At 55.4% G+C, this 18,068-nt stretch overlaps 5 protein-coding genes across 5 annotated transcripts; 4 read left to right on the top strand and 1 right to left on the bottom strand.

Moving 5' to 3' along the window:
- Window positions 1-535: 535 nt before the first annotated feature.
- On the top strand, window positions 536-1,692 carry N657DRAFT_679635 (carbohydrate esterase family 3 protein; the record flags this gene model as incomplete). Its single annotated transcript, XM_062796205.1, has 2 exons — window positions 536-911; window positions 1,376-1,692. 2 exons carry the CDS (start codon window positions 536-538, stop codon window positions 1,690-1,692), a joined length of 693 nt encoding a protein of 230 aa, XP_062648585.1.
- A 2,979-nt stretch (window positions 1,693-4,671) lies between these two features.
- On the top strand, window positions 4,672-5,995 carry N657DRAFT_643570 (uncharacterized protein). Its single transcript, XM_062792584.1, has 2 exons — window positions 4,672-5,197; window positions 5,259-5,995. The coding sequence occupies exons 1-2, from the start codon at window positions 5,074-5,076 to the stop codon at window positions 5,768-5,770; spliced, it is 636 nt and encodes a 211-aa protein (XP_062648584.1). The 5' UTR covers window positions 4,672-5,073; the 3' UTR covers window positions 5,771-5,995.
- Window positions 5,996-8,128: 2,133 nt separating this feature from the next.
- On the top strand, window positions 8,129-13,018 carry N657DRAFT_670702 (putative histidine kinase group protein; the record flags this gene model as incomplete). The annotated part of the gene is made up of 2 exons (XM_062795559.1): window positions 8,129-11,938; window positions 11,995-13,018. The coding sequence occupies exons 1-2, from the start codon at window positions 8,457-8,459 to the stop codon at window positions 13,016-13,018; spliced, it is 4,506 nt and encodes a 1,501-aa protein (XP_062648583.1). The 5' UTR covers window positions 8,129-8,456.
- Window positions 13,019-13,724: 706 nt separating this feature from the next.
- N657DRAFT_615821 (NAD(P)-binding protein) lies at window positions 13,725-15,375 on the bottom strand. The gene is made up of 3 exons (XM_062790479.1): window positions 14,915-15,375; window positions 14,450-14,840; window positions 13,725-14,375 (listed from the first exon to the last, which is right to left on the bottom strand). The coding sequence occupies exons 1-3, from the start codon at window positions 15,150-15,152 to the stop codon at window positions 13,928-13,930; spliced, it is 1,077 nt and encodes a 358-aa protein (XP_062648582.1). The 5' UTR covers window positions 15,153-15,375; the 3' UTR covers window positions 13,725-13,927.
- Window positions 15,376-16,157: 782 nt separating this feature from the next.
- On the top strand, window positions 16,158-17,219 carry N657DRAFT_570130 (HET-domain-containing protein; the record flags this gene model as incomplete). Its single annotated transcript, XM_062788709.1, has 2 exons — window positions 16,158-16,622; window positions 16,668-17,219. Coding segments are annotated over 2 exons (1,017 nt in total), but the record flags the coding sequence as incomplete, so codon positions are not given.
- Between the last annotated feature and the right edge of the window lie 849 nt (window positions 17,220-18,068).

Genomic DNA, 18,068 nt, shown 5'->3' with positions numbered 1-18,068 from the left:
CGTTGGCAATCTCAGAAGCTGGCGAGGAAGATATTCCCAACCTTTTACTTGACGGGTATGACAGAACAAGACATTCACATCATGGCAGTTGAGATGCTGACAAAAACTCTTCCCTCTCTGTCAGGTACGGCCGGGTCTTCCATTTTCAAGTCTTACTCCATCGATTGATGGCAAACCTCGTCATCTGGAACATGATGCACGTTTACGGGCAAGCAAATGGATATCCGGCGCTGGTCCAAGATCCCACGATGGACTCTTGCCCTCTTTCGCCTGGCGACCCCGACGCGCCTTCATTCTACGGCAGGATATTGCTCCTTGGTGCCTCGATCGTCTACGTTGTGGGCTCCAGCAATGAAAACGACTTCCGCAAACCGCTCAGGACGCTCTGAGACAGGATAGTTGGAAGATCAACATGGTCGCTCTCAGAACCACGGCAGCATGGTGGAAAATATGAGCATCCAACTCTCCGTCCTTTCTGATATTATGATGCAACCTTCCAGTCAGAATGTAGAGGCTCCCTCGGGCGACCGCATCGATGGAGATCGCGGCGGCCGCAGACAAATCGATCAAATACCAGCCCAACATCGTAGTGATCAATGTTGGGACGAATGACTGCATGCAGAACTGCAAGATCGACGAGCTCCAGGCTCGCTACCGAGCCTTGCTTGACAAACTCTTCAGTCAAATCCCCGGTGTCACCATCATTTTGACCAATGTCCTTCCCGGAACAGTTCAGGGCATTGTCGACAACAGGGGCTCAGTCAACGAACAGATCCGAGCGCTGGTCAGTGACACGCGGTACAACGAACAGCCAAAGGTTGTCCTAACCGATGTGGACGCACCGGCCACCGTCTTCACAAAAAGACACTTCGTCTCTGACGGCATCCACCTTAACGACGACGGCCACAAGCGTTTGGCGGCCATCGTCCATGGGGACCATCAAGAAAATCCTGCGAAGCGGTTTCATCACCGAGGCCAAGGACACGGGCATGAGCGACGACCCTGAAGCCGGGAATGGCAACAGCTAGTGCGACAAAGTTTACTGTTCTGGCATGTCTCATGGACCTGTGAACACGCAAGTCGGCAGCGGGCTGGACGTCGGCATCTACTCGCACGGCAGCGAGTCTAAGGGAACCACTTGAAACTACTCAGCGGCCGGCGGCACAAACCACACCTTCGCACGCATCACCAAGCCCTTCGGTCCGCATGACTTTGTGCACATCAATTGGGTATTCCCTGGCAAAGGGGAACTGGGACGCTACCTCGTCTGGAGGAGCCAAGGGCAGCGGCAGCTGAACTGATGCCGACCCACCAAACGTGTACATGCCTGACAAGTGTATCGCGCGTGGGGTAAGGATTGCCGATGTGAACGCAGACGGGCTGTATGACATGCTGTGTATCTCACCAAACGGAGACGCCCATGTGAGTATCAACAACTACGACGGCACGTTCATGGGGCCGCAGTTCTGGAAGTCCAACGAGGGATCACCGCAGGCCCAGGTTCGCCTCGCGGACATTGACGGCGATGGCCGCGCGGACTACTGCACTATTGCCGACAACGGTGATATCACCTGCTGGGGGAACTGGGGCAGTGGAGACCTGCCCGTCGGTTGGAACCCTCTTGGGGTCGTGTCCACCGCGAAAGGAATGAGGAACGTGGACGGCGTCTGTTTCGCTGAACGTCAATGGTGATGTAAGTGCATGCTCTTCAAATGCATACTTCAGGAACTTCACTGACTGTTTCAATACCAGGGCCGGGATGATTGGCTGTGGATCGACGATACGGGCAGAACCTGGATATACATAAACAATCGTGGATGTTCCAAGGGACTCTGGCGCCTCTCTGGCGCACTGGTGTCAACTCAGACGACGGCGCGGACCACACGCATGCTGGAATGGGGAAAAATGTCGGCCGCGAGTCAATCCATTTCGTCAATGTCTATAACGACCCGTGGGCTTTTACACATGGGGGGGCGTTCCGACTACGTTTGGGTTGAGTGTGACGGGGGCCGTTGAACTTTCACACTTGGGAGAACACGGGCGACGGCGCGACAACATCGAAAGGTGAACTCCTCCTTCCATTCTCGACATGCCCATCCAGCTTCATTCGCATCACACTAACGCAACCTGTTGCTAGCTGACGGTAGCCGCTACTGCAAGATGACTGACCTCTCAAAGAACGCGATGGACTACATCTGGGCCCATTCGACCGGCTTCTTGCGCATCTACGAAAGCCGAGGCGGTACCTTCCCGTCGCCACCACCATGTTCAGCTTTGCAGAACTCCAAATGCTCAACTCGCCCGAATCGCACGACAGACGGTGCTACAAGCCTGCGGTGGGCTGGAACCCTCTCAAAGTCCATCGAGCACCCCCCGCCCATCCCTAGCCTTCCGCGGGAGCTACGCTATTATATTCTCGAATATACCGACCTTGTCACCCCTTGGAGGGAAGTTATGTGGACCAGGTTGCAACGGCCGTGCATTCCATTGAACCCAAGTTTCTCCTTGCACTATGGATGCCAATATCGGGGATGCCATCACCAGCAACGTATCTGGCTGGCCGACGCGATATATCTGTGCTTTATCGGCTGTTTTTGCCGCCTTCGACATGCTGGCTTCTCGTCTACCTGCAGATGCTGGGCCCCGCCTACGCCCTTGTTCCTCATCTGCCGTGCTCTCTCTAAAGTCGCCAACTTTTTTCTCTTAATCGGTTTATCGTTAGCGATTCTCTAGCATCGCGCGCCCCTGCATCACTTTCAGCAGGTCAGGACATTCCAGTGGCCCGAACATGGCCGTGAGGGGCGCGCGGCACAACCTCTGTCTGCCTACCCGGCCGAGCGTTTTACAGCAAGCCAGTTTCTGAGGGATGTGGTCTCCACCGACTGCTTAAGCTAACTAAGCTCTCTCGAGTTGGTCTTTCCTCCTTATAATTATAAGTGTTGGCCTCAAGACGGGCATCCAGCTGTGCAGCAGTGGATTGAGACCATTGACTGGATCAATGACAAGATTAGAACTCCCGCTATCATACTACGGTTGACCATGGCCGGCCCCCTCTGCCCGTTCCCTCTACATCCCGACGGTCGCCATGAACTCTCCCAGGCGCAAGGGGACGAAGTGCTCGCCGGATACGACCGTATCCTGAAACCGTTGGCATGTCTGGGGACAAGGACGGTCACGCCCAGTTCTATGCAGATTTTGCATGGCCTTGGAAATGGACTAGCTGGGCGTATGAGAGGCGTCGCGTGTTAGGTTTCGAAGCTGACCGGGAGTGGATGAAGTCGATAGAAGATATGTTGAACGAGTGCGCCAAGCATTTCAATTTAGGAGATTGGTATAAGCGGCTTTTCTACTTGTCGTAAGGAAAAGCTAGAGGATAGGCCTTGGAGGTTACACTACAATGTACTTGATTAGTAGGTACCTAGCTTAGACTTCTATGTCAGATATCAGGAAATGCAACATTATGAACGGCCCAGTGTTGCTCTCAAGCATAGTACAATAGAAAACGCGCAGTCTGAACCAATGTGCTGTTTCCACATGTAAGTAACTATGGCCATCATCCCAAGCCAACGCCAACCTATTATACAGGTAGTATACAACGTTATATATAACTTAACGTTAACTACATATATATATACTGTATATATATATTGATCTTACGCTGCAAGGGCAATCGCCCCGCCCAGTTTGGGCAAGCGGTCCCTCCGCGCTATTTTACATGCAAGGCATCATACAGGTAGTATAAAGCGCCCTGACTTTTGTGGGACAAAGCTATCCTTTTCCTCAGTATAATACGACCATAGCCCTCACCTCTTAGTTCAGCCCCCTCACTCCCTGACCCTGCTATGAGCCTGCAGCTACTTTGCCTGAGATCCTTCTTGCCGCTGTACCTAAGCCTGAATCTTATCTGCATCCCACGTTCTCCCGACATACTTCCCTCCCGGCCTCTTTCACCATCGACTAGTCTATCACAAACGCGTTCCCCATACTACGCACCCACTTCCTATGCTGGTAGTAGAAACAACCCTCGCCTAGCAGCGTCGCAGGCCTCAAACGACTCGTGCACAGCCAGCTCAGACACAAATAGAACAAAGGCTCACTCATGCAGTTACATTTCCTCCGTTTTCGTCGCTGCGGTAAACCAAGTGCCACCAGCCAGGCTGTGGACAATGGACTCCGATAGATTGTGGGCATACTTACAAGATGTTTCTCGCTGTAAATAAATGTATATAGTCTCCCCAAGCCGCCATTCCCGAGAGTTCCCGCTCTGTGAGGCTCATGAATCTGTAGCCAGTACCCATAGAGCCTGTCCACACAACCGGCCACAGCCATGCGACCAGCCGGCTGGGATTGCGCACCCTCACGCGGTCGTCAATGTAACGGTCTCAGGCAGTATATTGCAACTAGCTGATGACGACTCTACGAGTACACTGAACTTGGAGAAGAAAAGGTGAGACGACAGACTCTGGTAGCTCGCAAGCATACTTATCCTCGTAGGCGCGCTGGTCTGAGCGCGTTGCTAGAAGGTTCGGTGTGCTGTGGGGCGAGTGGGAATAGCCTCATCAGGGGTCTTGGTATTGGCCGAGAGTCGCCGAGGCTCGCACCGGGCCCAGCCCGTTACAGTCAACAGGCAAGAAGCGTAAATAGAGCTAGTGATGCTTTCACTGGCCAACACGAAACGCCTCGTGCATGCAGACATGCAGGGTTGATCAGCCCGGATACCTCAATCCGGGCAAAGCACGAGTTTTCCTTCGACCGTGCGAACGGCCCGGTGTCCAATTGAACTGTAGGTATGATATTTGTCGACGAATCGACTAATTGACCACTTCGCATAACGCCGCGCGCCACCTTGCTGCAGTTCATTGCAACTACCGTTCAAAAAACTTTGTCAAGCCGCATGGCGTTGTCTCAGATGACGGGGAAGCCTCAGCCTTGTGCTTGTCAGAGACGAACCTTCTGTTCATATTTATGTTATCGTTCGTTCTCTGCATTTCGAACGCTGCTTTCTTTGCTGATGTCATTTGAATAAGTCAGTCATCACTGAACCAGTTATACGATAATCTCACCATTCCAGTCATGCCGCTCACTTCATCGACCTTCGAAAATGGCAGCTACAGTGATGGGAAGTGGCTCTGTGCTTGCGACAATCCGGTTCAATGGCGTGTTGTCTCAAAGGAGGGCGAAACCAAAGGCCAGCGATGTAAGGCCCCCTTCACCTCTCCCGCACGATCTGAGCAGAGTTTCTTACACTGCCGCCGCAGTCCTGAGATGCAACTCCCAGCCTCAATGTAGCTTCTTTCTCTGGGAAGTGCATGAGAAAAACGCCCGCAAGAAGCTTAATGAGCGATCTTCCCAACCGCCTACCACGCCCACCAGTACGACCACCCAAGCCAACGCGCTGTACCTACCAACACCCAGTACAGCTGCATGGGATAGCACGCTACCAACGCGCACTCGTGGACTCCCGATTTCGAACGGGACGCCCACACGGTCCCGGGGCAAGGCCGCCAGCTTATCGTCAATCAAAACAGATGGTGAGAACGATGAGGATGATGAGGACGGCAACAACAGCACTTTGCTCCCGCAGATAATCACCCGACTGAGGTCAGATGGCGTCCTACTTAAGCCATCTACAAGAGAGTACTTGGGGCACCTTCTTCGCGAGCAAAGCGCCATTGATGTGGCCAAGCTGCAGACTAGGAATGACACAATTGCCCGCCTTTGCAAGGAACTGGACCGGCTGACGGTCAAAGCGAACGTGGATGTTCCGTAAACACAAACTGCCGACTAGAGAGGACATGATTTTGCAGAGTTTTGTTTGCTGAACTTAGCTCACTGGATATTGATGGAGTACGTTCGTTCTGTGCTTCGTACTCGGCCCCTGTTGCATGCAGTGCCAGCCAACTGTAGTGGCGTGTGATGTATGATGATTTCTGTGGTGAAGATGGTTCTGGTGTCGGTGGAAACCCCTGCTCTAAGTGTAGATGGCAATACTGGGCGGTATGCAGGATGTAAGACCAAACCGGGGCCACAACACCCCCCGACAGACCGGCCAGACGCCCACAGGTGCAGCCATCACCCCTCTACGTAACGCTATATACATACAATTCCCGTGGTGTGAGGCTGTTCCAGCATTGCCGCGTGACTTAGACTTGGATAATTTTTAAAATTACTGCGGAAATTGCGTTTTTGAGCGAGGAAGCCTTGCTCGGTTTGTCGGTCCCGTGTTCCTCGGCCTGATGGAGGCCGAGACAAAATCGGAGTTCTGTTAACTTACTGGTGGACCTCCTCACCCTGCACAGTCGGCGCATAACTTGGGTGTGGGTGGTATCCGTCACAAACGCGCTGGTCCGTGAACTTCGCTGCTTCAGCCCTGAGAGCCCGCTCGGTGGCCGCCTCGTCGCGATGGTCGCATTCTCGGTTGACCACCTCGCCAGCCTTGTGGGTGTGCTGCTCCGGCAGGACTTCTCCGTCCCGGACGGGCTGCACCATGTGCCGGTAGTGATCCTGGTGGACTTCCTTGTTGACAGCCGTGTTGACCTCTTCGTGCCGACCGTCTCGTGCTGGACAGCCAAGCCACTTTCGTGGTGCACCGTCGTGTCATGGTGTCTGGCTATAAACATGAACTTGTTGACTGTTGCTTTGGCTCTATCCATGATGAGGTCCTTGACGGAGACAGTTGGTTCTTGAAGATATGGCTGTGAAGGTGCAGGCCGGGGAAGTGTATGACTGGAAATCGTGGGTGTGAGATTGGAGATTTGGCTGTCATGAGACATTTTGAATGCACTATGTTTCTATATATGCAGAGGTTCTGCATCCAATACAATCAATGACGTCTAGGTCGTTGAGCAAAAACTGTAAGCTTAATGGCTGTCTCCAATGACGTCCGAAACACTTTCGGTCGGATGGTGAGTAAGTGGCGTTCGACGTTTCGAGTCTCTACTTGTTGAGTAGGCTTCAAATTTGGAGCACACTGCATGATGCCAGATGCTGAGCGCTGTTCGCGGCGATTGCGCAGCACGGACACCCGGCGCGATGAGCGACTGTCGGTGGCCGATTCGCAACCTGCCAGTTTCTCATGATCACCTGGCGGAGATAGTTTGGCAGGTGACTTTGCGCAGCGGGCGGATGTGCTAGTTGTCTCCCCTACCGGACGGAGCCTTTGAGACGGCCAGTTCAGACGATGGCGAGGAGGGTTTGTGCGATGGCGATGATGGGCGACGGGTGTCATAGTTTTTGTGAGGTAAGGTAAGAAACCGAATGTTACTTGTTGATTTGAGTGTTGAAGCCCGACATGAACAGAACGTAGCAGCAATCACTGCTGAAGCATGAGCATTACGTTAAGGCGAACATCCATTGTTACTTCGTGCGAGAGGCAAACGGGTCTAGAACGTCGGTCCGAAGTCCATGGAAAAGCGCGACAAGTTGCTAGCGCAATTCCTCAGGACCCGACGGTTTGGAAGCATCTTAAGGTGTTGATCGAAGACGTCATGTTTCCCGATTGAGTTCGGACAGGATGGTAAGCACATACCTTATTGACCGATCAGCTGAAGTAATAGCGGCATTACACATCGCCCTGCCCGTCACCCACGACGAACTATTGAGCGCCCCTTAAGGCTTGACTTTACTCCAACTCTCTTGAGAAAAAGGAGAATCCCTTGATATTCTTGGATTATGATGCCCAAGGAATGAGGCAACCACAGCCTTTATCGCACGCCTCAAGCTGACAGGAGTGTCAAGGGGGAAATCGGACCATCTAGAGCATCAGTTTCCCGCCCTCTGCGCTTGATGATTCCTGAGCATATATGACAAAGCGTAACGTGCTATAGATGGAGCGTGAAATAGCGGCATTGAGCGGAAATGATGCCGAGAAAGAGCTTCGAATTCGACCATCAGGAGCCTTTGCGAGATAAATGCTAGCGAAGCGCTCCCTTGGTTAGCGTTCGTCTTGTATGTGTTTTTGTGTGGGGAAGAACTTGGGGTGAAGCGCACCAAAAACAGAAATAGCCGAGTCACCGGGTTTGAACTTTGGTTGGAAAATCAACCCCACATTTGTTACCATGCCCCTGAGCCTGGAGTAACAACTCCGGCTCAACTGGAGCGGATCCACTTCCATTCATCGGTTATGGAACTTGGGGGACCACGGGTCTTTGGCCCGAAACACCAGGACCCTGGATCAGCACACAACGAACTGAGCAACTTGGTCGGTCGACCTTCCCCAGACATCCTTCGTTACCACTGCTGGGTCTTGGGGTTATTGTCGCCATCACGAGCGAGCATACCAAAAGGCTAACCGACAACCGTGCTCTGAACCACAAGAGAGCAGTTCAGGCGACACTTCTTACGTTCAAGCGCCGACTGCCGCGGGGTCAACACCAGAATGCGCTGCGATTCGCGCCCGAACCTACCCGCCCCTCGTCAAAGCTGAAAGCGTGGTTGTCCACTGCCAACCGGTCAAGATGCAGCCCTCAATTCTCGACACCAGCATCATCGACCTGCTCGAGGCCGACCACAGGCCGACCCTGATCGTCGCCCTCACCCCGCACCCGCCCACCGTCGTCTATACAAATCCGGCATTTGCCGCCTATCCTGCCCTCGTCGACCTCATCACAAATAAGCGCCACGACTGCGCGCCACTGTGGGAATGGATCACAGGCGCCTCGGCATGCACTGACACTGAGGCGCTGCCAAATGGCCGTCGGACTGCGCCGCCGTCTTTCTCATATTCGGACATTTACTGGACGAGGTCCGTAGTCCATGACCAGATGGTGGTGGTGGGCGCAAACGACCAGAATCCCTCGCCTGAACTGCCGCGTAAGGTGCGGCTTGATATCACGGACCCTCAACCCACTGCCTCACCGCCAAGACGCATCATGCCTGTCGAAACCGACCCGGTGGCCGTCGCGAGGGACGACCCGACTTCCTCCACCTGTGAACCTGAGTCTGAGCTGCGCGCCAAACCCACCCCGGCCCCCTTACCCATGAATCCAAAGGAGCGGCCGCCATCTCGAGCAGAGGCCGTCCAGTCTCTCGGAGGGTCCGTCTCGGACCCCGGCTGGATATTGCCCGACATCACGCCCGAGCAGCGCCCATTCCTAGCCGACATCAACAGTGTTGACTGGGCTGCGACACCACTCGGTCCCATGGGGAGCTGGCACCGGAAGCTCGACGAGACGGTCAACCAGATCCTCGTCGACAGCCGTCCCATCGCCATCTACTGGGGCCCGTCATACATCACCATCTACAACGAGGCTTTCAGCAAGCTCTGCGGATCAAAACATCCTTCGATGCTGGGCATGCCGGTCCAAGAGGCTTGGGCTGAAGCCGGCCAGCGCTTGAAGGACACGATGCAAGGTATCTGCCCGGACCAGAGGAGCCTTGTCGAGGACGAGTGGAGGTTCTTCGTTGAGAGGGATCCAGAGGCTGAGGGCGGCTCGCCCTGGCTTGAGGAGACATACCTCAAGTGGTCCATGATACCCATCGTCGAGAACAACCAGTGTCTCGGATTTATGCATCCCGTTGCCGAGACGACTAGCGTGCGCCTTTGGGAGAGGAGAATGGCTTTTTTGACGGAGTTGGGTGAGGTTTTGGTCACCGCGAGGGACGTCGACAGCTACTGGGAGAAGGCGATTCAGAAGCTTGCTGCTGTCGAGCCGCGTTACGATATCCCTTTGGCAATTCTCTACAAGGTTGAGAACGATCCCGAGGCAACGGCGGCTGATGCGCCCGATGCACAAAACCCCGCTAAGATATGCCAGCTTGCAGGGACATTGGGCGTGCCCGAGAATCACCCCATTGCACCTGAATTGGTCAACTTGCGAACCAGTGACGAGGCACTGGCACACTCTTTCCGGCAGGCCATAGCGGCGCGGCATCCAACATTGCTGCGAACAAGTGACGGGACACTGCCGCCGTCACTCCTCGAGGGGCTGCAATGGCGAGGCTTTGAAGGAGACGCTTGCCGAGAAGCCGTTATCTGTCCAATCCGCCCTACTAAACAAGAAGATGTTATGGGATTCCTTCTCCTCGGCATCAACCCACGGCGTCCATACGACAATGACTACAGGCAGTTCATCTCTTTGCTGAGTCAGAAACTGTCCACGTCGCTCGCCTCCATTGTCCTCCTCGAGGAGGAAGCCCGGAGGGGCCGAAACGCCGCTGAACAAGCCAAATTCGACAAGGCTATGCTGCAGGAAAAGCTGGAGGTCCAGACCAAGGAGGCGAATGAGTCGATACAAAAGTTCGAAGCAGTCGCTGAATTCATCCCGGTTGGGATGTGTATCATGGAGGTCGTTGACGAGAACGAAATCCAGGGCAACATCACGTACGCCAACGACGCCTGGTACAAGATCACTGGATATCCGGCGTCGGCGCCAATCTCGAGGAACGGCTTTTTCTCGTGCGTCAACGAGGAGGATCGCCCCGTCGTCATTGCTGGATACGACAGGCTCAAGACAGCGCGCAACGTCGAGTTCGAGTTCCGCGTGCAGCGGCATCCCAACGCCGCCCCTGATGATCTCTCAGCCTCCTTGACTCGTACCTCGCCCAGCTTCGAGAAAGCAGGCCTGGACCTTGCCTCACTGGAAGAGATGAAAGAGCGCCACATTCTGGCCATGGCAAGGGCCGAGTGCGGTCCGGACGGTCGCGTCATTCGTGTGCTGACCTGCCTGACGGACGTGAGCGCCATGAGAGCTGCGGCAGAAGAGGCAACACGTCGCGCCCAGCAAGCCGAAAACCTCAAGCGCATGGCCGAATTCGCCACCGTCGGCATGTACGACATGGACCTCGACGGTCGACTGCTCGGGGCCAACAAGGTTTTCTTTGAGATGTGCGGGCTGCAAAATGTCGATCCACTCGAAGTGGACATCCGGCCGTGGGAACTATGCGTCCGCAAGGAAGACCTCCCGCTGCTAACGGAGAAGCTTGAGCGCATGGTGATTGACGACAAGGTGCAGAACGTCGAGGTCAGGCTCAACACCACCTGGACTGCGGAGGACGGCTCGGGCCACATGCCGAGATCTGTCCAGGCAACGTTGATGCCCGTCAAGGATACGGAGGGAGTTATCCGGAGCTTCACTGGTTGTATATTTGACGTGAGCAGACAAAGCTATCAGCTGGCATGGGAAAAGGAGCGCAAGGAAGAAGCACTTGAGTCGAAACGGCAGCAGGAGAACTTCATCGATATGACATCCCACGAGATGCGGAACCCTCTGAGCGCAATCATCCACTGCGCGGATGCCATCACCGGCACGCTCAGCCGCGTCCAGGAGCTCTTGAACAACGGCGTCTACGGGAGCGACGTGGCCAGCAAGGGTACGGCAGAGTTGAGATCAAGTCCCACAGTTAGCGAAGAATGGGTTTCGGAAGCGCACGAGCTCGTCGAGAGCAGCATCGACAACGCCGAAACCATTGTCACCTGCGCGCAGCACCAAAAGCGCATTGTCGACGACATCTTGACCATGTCGAAGCTGGACTCGAGCCTGCTGTCAATCACGAGGATCACGGTCAACCCCATCAAAATGGTCAGAGAAGCCCTCAAGATGTTCGAGGTGGAGGCCCGACGGGTCGATATCAATCTGAGCATGGTCGTCGACCCTGGCTACTATGACCTCGGCATCAAATACCTCGATTTCGATCCCTCCCGGCTCAGGCAGGTGCTGATCAACCTCCTCACCAACGCGCTCAAGTTCACCAAGGCGGGACCGACGAGGAACGTCACGGTGACCTTGAGGGCGAGCCTGACGCAGCCGACCGAGGCCACCAGCAAGGTGCAGTTCATCCCGCGGTCGCAGGAGTCTCTCGAGGAGATCTACGACCAGCCGGCTCCGCTCAACCGTTACAATCCTGTGTACCTCATGTTTGAAGTGGAAGATACGGGCGAGGGATTGACGGAGGACGAGAAGAACAGCTTGTTCCAGCGCTTCGTACAGGCGTCGTCACGGTACGTCCTCTGTCATTCTCAAGACTGGTTTTGAGCATTATTGACCAGTAGTACAGCACGCATTTGACCTACGGAGGAAGCGGCTTGGGCCTGTTCATCAGCCGCCGTCTGACAGAACTTCAGGGAGGCGCGATCGGCGTCGCAAGCACGGTGGGAGTTGGTTCCACCTTTGCCTTCTACATCGAAGCGTATCGGCCAACCGAAGAAGCATTGCGCGAGGCCGAAGCGGGCGAGATTTCCACCGAGCCAGCAGCACTGTCCGCGCTGCGTGTGAACCCCGGCCCAAGCAGGCGTGGCAGCACCAAGCGCGCTGTTAGCAGCAGCACGATGAGCAGCGAATATACTACTGTCTCCAGCACAACAACAAGCGGCGGGGCAAGCGTCTCCAGTCCGGGCCTTGGCCTTGCAGCAGGAGCAGCACCCACCTCGGTGGTGACGCCCAGCAGCGAGACCAGCGTCAGCCCGATGGGACCGCCCATGTCCACTCCGCAGATCACGGGGGTCCTGGTCGTCGAAGACAACCTCATCAACCAGCAAATTACCCGCCGGGGCCTGATCAACATGGGTTTCACGGTCGACGTGGCGAATCACGGCATCGAGTGCCTGGACAAACTCCGCCGGACCAACCGCTACTACGCTCATCATCATCATCCCGCGCCGCCGCCGCCGACGACGACGTCGTCGTTTCCCTTGCCCTCCTCCTCGGCCGACCACTACCCTTCCTCCTCGTCTAGTAGCGGCTCGACGACGACGATGACGAGCCAGCAGCAGCAGCAGCAGCCGTTCCCGCTGTCGGTCATACTCATGGACATTGAGATGCCCATCCAGGACGGCCTGACGTGCACGCGCCACATCCGGGAGCTCGAGCGTGCGGGCAAGATCGTGGGCGGGCGGATCCCCATCATTGCTGTCAGTGCCAATGCGAGGATGGAGCAGATTGTCGAGGCCAAGGAGGCCGGTTGCGACGATGTCCTTGTCAAGCCTTATCGGATGCCCGAGTTGTTGGAGAGGATGAAGGTTGTCATGGCGAGGGTTGCGGGGGGGTTGGTGCTGGATGGGGAGGGGGGAGGGTTGGGTTAGGGGAAGGAATAGAGGGGGTGGTGGTGTGAGGGGAGAAGAAGAAGGGACGCATTTGCATTGTATATGGGTGGAAGCGGGTGTTATAGGGCGGTTTCGGGTCATGGTGGGTGCGTTGGAGGTGCATGGCCGGTCTTGGCGCCGGCGCCCTTGGAGTATCGGGGAAGGACGGACGGGTTTTGCATCGGGGTGATGGTGTCTGGTGATGGTCTGGCTTTCGCGTTCTACAGCATTGCGTCGCGTTTGCTTTTGGTTCATTCGTCATATGTGGGATATACATGCTGACATTTTGCGGATACCCTTCTCTTTCTTCACGTGCTGGACGGCTATTGAGGCAGGGGGATGTACGCTGGTCCGTTATTAGCAAGATGAAGATGATGCATGGAAATAGGATCACAAACGTCTCTGGCCATCCGTCTTTTGTCTTGTAATAATCTCGAAATTTTGAGCACGTCATGGCCACATCTTTGGGTCAGCTGGAGGGCCAGCCAACCGTCTCATCAACGGCTAGGCTGGACACGCACCCGACAGTACCTATGGAGCATAAAGGCCTTGTCAACAGCTCTCTCGCTCGCATAGGAGCTCCTTCGTCCATCGTACAACACCGGCAACTATGCGGGAGATCTGGCTTGCAAGGTGGGTTTTCAAGGTAAATTCACTCTGATTACAAAACAGGGCAGCAACGTGGGACTCGGAGATTTTGACACGAGGTTCACATCATGGGGTCACCGTACCTACTCACGGTGTTGATGGTACTGGTGGATGAGCAATGGACAGGAACATTAGCCTACAAATATTTCAAGACCGTATGAATTTATTTCTTTGCGGCTGCTTTCACCGGGCGCCAAGGGTATTCATCCCCGCGTCTCCCCCATCTTCACCGCAGGCCGTCTGCAGAATCAGAGCCATTGCTCAGACGGTCTCTGCCCCAAGAAACACCTTTGCACTGTCCACCACACTTTGCCGCAAGCCGATCCAATCCCTGCCGAGCAGCATTCCTGCCCTTGTAGCGTCAAACCTCCATGTCATATCGGGGTATGTCTGACCGGGAATGCCTTCACGGATCCTGTCACGCCGTTGCGGGAACTCTACCCGCAGGACGTCGGCCATCTGTTGAGGTGATATGGGCGACTCTCCGACCAGCAGGTACCGCTCCCGGCAACCTTGAGTCTGTGAATCCTTGTCCTTCTCAACTGCTTTGAGAACCAACTCAGCCACATCCCGCACGTCGACAAAGGTGCTCCTGATGGGCGAGAATTCCGGTATAGGCCCGCCGTGGAACATGTCGTAGATATCCTTGACACGCATGCTGAGGCTCGAAATGGGGTCCGGTAGGTAAAGCGGCGGTCCCAGGACGGGGCTTGGGCTCGTTAGTGATCAAGCATCCATATGTTGGGTTGCCCTGGGCGGTTGGGTATTAGATGAGGAACTTACGCAGGGCAGAGTGCCGTCAAGTTAAGTCGAGTATTTTTCTCCTTGCTGACTCTCCAAAAGACCCTTTCGGCAGCGGTCTTGCTGGCTTGGTAGATGACATAGCCCGGCGTGTCCTTGCCCAACCTGCGCACTTCCTCCTCCGCGGCATCGTTCCAATCCGTCTCGGTGAAGACGTGGCCTGCAGGTTGAAAAGGCGAAAAGATGGCGCTAATTGTGGACATGAAGACGACCGACTTGAGTGCACCTCTGCCCGGTTCGCGTTCCCGTTGTGACTCGGCGAGAGCCGAGGTCAGAAGGGACGTGGTGCCTTGGACAGCTGCCCGCATCATCGTGGCCGGGTCGGTCTCGGTCATGGAAACGGGGCTGGCGAGGTGGGCAATTGCTTGCACACCTGGATTCAGATCCATTCTCAAACTTGTCAGTGCTGAGAGGTAGTTAGGGCCCGTTGTCATCATAATGGAATACAACCTTGAACGGCGCGGTCAAAGGCGTCATCAACGCTGATGTCGGGGACCTCAACCAGCTCCAGCCGGTTGCCGTCATGGTATTGATTGAGCGTGCGAACAAGCGAGTCAACGTTTGGGGTCTTTTTGTTGCGGACGGTGCCCCGGACAGCGTACCCGGCCTTGAGGAAGGTCGCTGCCGTGTGTGCCGCGATGTAGCCGTTGATGCCCGTGACGAGCACCAGGCTTCGCGCTGCCATTTTGTTTGCAGTCCGTCTCGATGAAAGTGTTTGGTGAGTTGAAAGCTTCGGTCAAGTCCGAAATCGCTACCGGGAGCAAACATTCCCGGTCGGATACCGTCGGGACTGTCTGAGCTCGGGAGTCGGCAGCCTGCTTCGCACCTGCCTGCGGGGTGAGCTGAAGTGGCCCTGTCTCAGTTGTCTGCAGTGGGCTTTTCAAGACTATCATGTGGCTGAGTGACACTTTCTGCACGCCCTGCGCCACTTTGAACACCATATAAGGTTGGGCATATCAAGCCCGCTCTAGCTGACAGGTAATTAAGTCCAAGCCGGAATACTAAATCTCTACCGATATTCAGGGTGCCCTCGACTTACCCATCTCCATCGTGGTCCAGGACAATGTAACTGGTTCGACAGTTTGGACAATTGTTCAAGACTTCAAGGTCATTCTTATCTAAGCTTGAACCGGCGGAAATGCTGTGAATGCAGGTCGGATCAATAATCACCTTGATCGGTCTGAACGGCAATTTATTCCGTGCCCGCATTCTGTCTCGCCATTTTTTTTTTTGGCTTGTTTTTCTGTTTACATTCAGACCATACTTGAGCTCTGAGCCAACTTTGCCAGGCCTCATGTCCACAATCGGGAAGGACCTGCCGCGGAAGACCGAATGCGATACATGCTGCAGCGGAGGGTCAACTATCACTACCGTTACTCTCGAGCTATTGATCCAAGCCGAGGTTGCCGGCTGCTCACTATGCGAATTCCTTCGTCGTGCCGTCATGGCTCACGCTCCAGGTCGGCCGCTGGGCGAACCCATATCTCTCTGCCATCGGCCTATTACCGGTGGTATCCAGGAGGTGGTAGTCGGGGAAGAGGAGTGCAGCCGGGTCAAGGTCTCGGTCTACGGGCACGACCGCCAGAATGCGCCGATGAGGTCCTTCTACGAGGCCGATGAAGTCGCGAAAAGCATCAGATACTCTCTTACCGTCCCGGATATCAGCGGAGAGACAGCCTCTTCCGCAGCCATGGACAGAGTCCGCGACTGGATCGAAAAGTGCGAAAGAAGGCACGAGGACTGCAGACTTGCCGAACCATCACCACTGCCGACGAGAGTTCTTGATGTCGGGGCCCAGGAGGACCAAGAATTCCATCTCAGCCTATACGAGACGACTAGTGGAGAGACCGGGCAGTACATCTGCCTGAGCCATTGTTGGGGTGGACACCAGCCTCTCAAGACCACTACTTCGACCATCGAGGCTCGAAAGCTAGGGATTAGATGGGACGAGGTGCCTCGAACGTTCCAGCACGCTGTCATAATAACCAGGGCTCTGGGTATCCGCTATCTCTGGATCGACAGTCTCTGCATCGTGCAGGACAACGCCGACGACTGGCGACGCGAGTCAGCCAAGATGCACACTGTCTACGAGGGCGGCTATCTCACCCTTGCGGCATCCGGGAGTGCCGGGCCTGACGGCGGTTTGTTCCGCCCTGTTTCGTCAACATATCGTCTACGGGATTGGGAACTGAACGGTCAGCACATTCGAACTCGTCGCAAGATCCCTCACATCGACTCGCTGCGCGAGCATCCGCTTATAGGCCGAGGTTGGTTCTTCCAGGAACGGCTGCTCTCCCGGCGAGTCCTTCACTTCTCATCAGCTGAGTTGGCGTGGGAGTGCATGGAGACTAACGATTGCGAATGCGGTGAACTCGACGACTGCATTGGCGTCGGGGAGCATCAGCTTGCCGAAAAGAGCCTATATCGGCCTGTCAACGACAAGGGGAAGTACTGGCTCGTACTGGTATGGCAGAGGATCGTGATGGATTACTCCAGAACGCAGCTTTCCTACGAACAGGACGTCTTCCCCGCGCTGTCCGGCGTGGCCGAGTTGCAGCGGGCCATGCGAGGTTCGACGTACTGCGCCGGTCTGTGGAGCGACTCGTTCATCTACGACCTGCTTTGGCGCGTGCCCAAGAACACGAACCTCCCCATCAGCAACGAGTTCCAACAGTACGAGCGGGTAGCGCGCCCGTCTAAGTGGCGGGCGCCGACCTGGTCCTGGGCCTCGGTCAAGTCGGCTGTCAAATACGACTCTGTGTTGGCAGGCTTCGAGTGCAAGCTGACGAGCTGGAACCTCGACCTTGATTTTGTCGGGGAAAGCGAGACGGGACAGCTCAGGTCAGCTTTACTGAAGGTCTCGGGCCTGCTGGGCGAGGTGACGGTCCACCAGCCACAGACTTGCGAGGAGCGACGGCGGCATCATACGGCGTATTTGAGGTCGGCTGGTCGAGCTATTCGCTTCGAGGAAGACTACGATATCTGGGGGGATTCGACTTGCCCGATTGCGGATGGTGGCGCGTTGTTTTGTTTGCTGGTTGGGGAGTGGTTTCGGGACCCGGATCCCATGGGAAACAGCACGGACTTGAAACATGACAAAGATTGGTATATGATACTCAGACGATTGGGCTCAGAGGATGATGCCCTGTACGAGCGGGTTGGAGGGGCCATCGTGACCGTACCCACTGAAGAAAGTGAGTTAAGGAAGCTGTACAGCGGCTTCCTCAGGAGTCTTCGACGCACAGAAAATGTGCGTATTGTTTGAAGAGCAACCGAGCCATTTCGGCCCCCCACAGCAACTTGATTTGCTGGAGGGTGTGTGTCGACTCCCTCGAAGGTTCAGGGGCATCGTCGTCAAACGACGGAGAAGACGTCACGATTGCTCTCGGTACCCTGTTTGACCGACTTCCGTTCGAACTCGGCTTCCAGATCCTTGGATGAGGCAGTCAGGCAGCTGCCGCTACACATGTCGGACGCAGATGAAGAAGACGAGCAGCGAGAAGCGTTATGTACCGATAAGGCATGGTATAACGGTCCCTGAGCGGTTTCTTGTGGATAGCGACTTTGGGAGTTGCCTGATGTATTACTTCAGGATTTTCAC

The sequence above is a fragment of the Parathielavia appendiculata genome (assembly GCF_033297405.1).
Source record: "Parathielavia appendiculata strain CBS 731.68 unplaced genomic scaffold N657scaffold_4, whole genome shotgun sequence".
NCBI lineage: Eukaryota > Fungi > Ascomycota > Sordariomycetes > Sordariales > Chaetomiaceae > Parathielavia > Parathielavia appendiculata.
Note: the sequence above shows the minus strand (reverse complement) of the source record. Positions and strands in the feature narration are given on the sequence as shown.

Coding starts and splice junctions, on each gene's coding strand:
- N657DRAFT_643570 (XM_062792584.1), top strand. CDS start 5,074: ATGCCGCTCACTTCATCGACCTTCGAAAATGGCAGCTACAGTGATGGG. Junction 5,198..5,258: donor CGAAACCAAAGGCCAGCGAT/GTAAGGCCCCCT, acceptor CTGCCGCCGCAG/TCCTGAGATGCAACTCCCAG.
- N657DRAFT_615821 (XM_062790479.1), bottom strand. CDS start 15,152: ATGGCAGCGCGAAGCCTGGTGCTCGTCACGGGCATCAACGGCTACATC. Junction 14,841..14,914: donor TGACCGCGCCGTTCAAGGTT/GTATTCCATTAT, acceptor ATCTGAATCCAG/GTGTGCAAGCAATTGCCCAC. Junction 14,376..14,449: donor TTGACGGCACTCTGCCCTGC/GTAAGTTCCTCA, acceptor AACGAGCCCAAG/CCCCGTCCTGGGACCGCCGC.